Source organism: Mastomys coucha, unplaced genomic scaffold (genome assembly GCF_008632895.1).
Source record: "Mastomys coucha isolate ucsf_1 unplaced genomic scaffold, UCSF_Mcou_1 pScaffold15, whole genome shotgun sequence".
In the NCBI taxonomy this organism is placed as follows: domain Eukaryota; kingdom Metazoa; phylum Chordata; class Mammalia; order Rodentia; family Muridae; genus Mastomys; species Mastomys coucha.
The window spans coordinates 80,025,188-80,027,751 of NW_022196897.1; the positions used below are offsets into that span (position 1 = coordinate 80,025,188).

Below are 2,564 nucleotides of genomic sequence, written 5' to 3' on the forward strand. Positions count from 1 at the left end.
GAGAGGGCGGAGACGGGAGGAAAGAGTCGCTCACTTGCGGGGACAGCGAATGTTCACCCACGCACTCGCTCTCCCTCGGGTACCACGGCTCAAACATCCCAGCCAGACTTGCCCAATGTTGTTTCAGATTCGGTCCCCTGCGGTATCCCAGCACTCCCCCAAAGAGACCATGGCCAGGAAAGGGCAGGGAGTAGACTCTTGCCTGCTAGGTGACCTGGACCTCCCTGGGAGGTCAACTGCACAGAAGTGTGCGCTCTCCATCCTTGAAACATCACCCTCGCCTCTCAGACTGTGTGGAGAGCAGACCAGGTGGCAGGAGCACCGGAGGTGTCACCTCAATCTGGAGACAAAAGTTTTGTGAGTTATCTCCACTAGACCCTCCACGCCCCTCCCTCCATCCACATCCCCTCCTCCTCTGCCTTCCAGACCCGACCCCTAAGGTTCAAGAAATCCAAAGCCCGGAGAAGTGCACAGTGTAAATATATTGGCTTTATTTGTGTCCATTCGGACGCCTCACAGACAACATCCAGGTAAAAAGACCGTTAAATAAAACGCCTTCAGCTATTGCAATGCAAAAATAAATTATCAATCCTCGGCTGCAGCAGCCGCCGCGCTGCGCCCCAAGTCTCCTCGGTCAGCCCAACAATTATAAAAGTGTTCAGCGAGTGTCGGCGTGAGTGTGAACGGGTGTGCGCTGAGGGTGGGGCACAGTGGAGCGGTGTGCAGATTCTGAGTTGCAGCGGCGACCCCCCCGGCGAGCCGACTCAGTGCGGGCCGCCTCCCGCGCACACTCACAGCAGAGTCCCGACTGGGAAAGAGTTAAAAAATAAACATTTACAAGGGCAAAGAAAGCTGCTCCCCTCCCTGGCGTCCCCGAACACACTCTGGGGCCCCGGTGGGTCCGCAGCCGGGCTACAGTCCCAGCGAGTGAGGGGAGCTGATCCCGGGTGGTCGGGACCGCCTGGGGCGCGGGGTCCCCTCCGGATGCTCCCGCTGTTTCCTGGCGCTTGGTGGCGGAGCAAGTCCCCAAGCCGGCTACCGCCTCACAGGGCCGAGTCGGAGTCGCTGGAGTCCAGGCTGTTCCTCAGTTTGCAGCTGCCGAGCGGCTCCCTCTGCAGCGACAGGCTCTGCGTGCTGCGGCGCAGGCACTCCAAGCTCTGCAGGAACGACTTCTTGGCCTTTTCCTCCTCCATCGGGGACACCCCCTCCTCCTCCACCTCCTGGATCTCGTCGAAGGTCACCGGCTGCGTCTTGAAGCGGGACTGGCGCGGTCGCCGCAGCCGGCCCTTGCCCTTGGGCAGCTTGGCCGGCCGTACCGGCTGCGGGAACTCATCGGCCAGGCACACGAAGTGTGGCATCACCGCTTGGTAGCTGGAGCAGATGCCCATGAGCTCGCCGGGCTTGGCGGCCGCCATGGCGCCGTCGGCGGCTGAGGGGTCGGGGGGCGGCGGGGCGCCCGGGCTCTCCGGGGGCGGCCGCGGCTCCGGGGTCCCCCGGGAGGCGACAGCCTGGGGCTCTCCGGGCGGGGGATCCAAATCTGCTGCGGGGTGGCGGCGGGCCTCGCTGGCCCGAGCCGGCGCTGCTGGAGAGGGATAGCGGGCGGGCGGGCCCGTCGGGGGGCGCGGGGCTGCGCTGCGCTGCGCTGCTCGGCGGTGCTCGGAGAGGAGGCTCCCTGCCGCCGCTGTCGCTTTCGCCGTGTGCCCCGCGGCGGCCCGCCTAGCCGCTTATATAGCCCGCCTCTGCCCACACGGCTGCAAGCTCGGATGACAGCGAATGCCATTTAAAGCGTGCGCGCCCCGCGCCCTTCCGCCTGACGTCGCCCTCCCCGCCACTCTGGGAAAGTAACGGCCCCTTCCCCGGCACCGCCCGCCCGCCACGCTCCGGAAGGCGCGCCCCCGCCCGCCGCGGTCCATCCAGCGAGAGCACCCGCTGCTCCCGGACCCACAGAACCGAGCCGCCACTGTTGGTTCTAGGATAACCCCAGCCCCAAGTCTGCACAGACCCGAGCGGCCACAAGGTTTCAGATCGCTTTCCCCCACCCCCAACCCCCAGCTCCAATCACTCCAGAGGCGCAGTCTCTTCTGTCAAGGAACCTCTCCAGGCGCGCTGGCTACGGGGCAGTTGCTAGTTCTCCTGCCAGTCTCCGCGGCTAGGGTGCCTAGCTCCCCGTGTCTGAGCTCCGAGAAATGGGCGGGCTTCTGAAACCCTGCCACCCCTTCCCCAGGCTCCATACGCTACACACACACACACACACACACACACACACACACACACCGCTTTTACGCACGAATACAAACACACTCCATTATTCCACTCTAGTTCTTCCATTCCCTACATGCTTCTCCCCACCCTCTCCCCACCCCAAGTCCCTCTGGCAACCCCCATTCATGAACCGCAGAGTGGCACTTGGATAGGGCACTAACAACAATAATAATAGCTCCCATCTGGAGCACTTTATTCGAGCCTGCTAGCGAGCTCCCTGTATATACATTATCTTGTTCCTCCTCCTAACAGCCGGGTGGGATAATTAGTATTCCTTCAATTTCACACGAGAAGAGGGAGGC

General features: G+C 63.1%; 1 protein-coding gene across 1 annotated transcript; it reads right to left on the reverse strand.

Moving 5' to 3' along the window:
• Positions 1–471: 471 nt before the first annotated feature.
• CUNH11orf96 (chromosome unknown C11orf96 homolog) lies at positions 472–2,320 on the reverse strand. Its single transcript, XM_031371117.1, is given in 2 exon segments — positions 472–1,643; positions 1,646–2,320. Coding segments are annotated over 2 exon segments (735 nt in total). The 5' UTR covers positions 1,781–2,320; the 3' UTR covers positions 472–1,043.
• Positions 2,321–2,564: the final 244 nt, after the last annotated feature.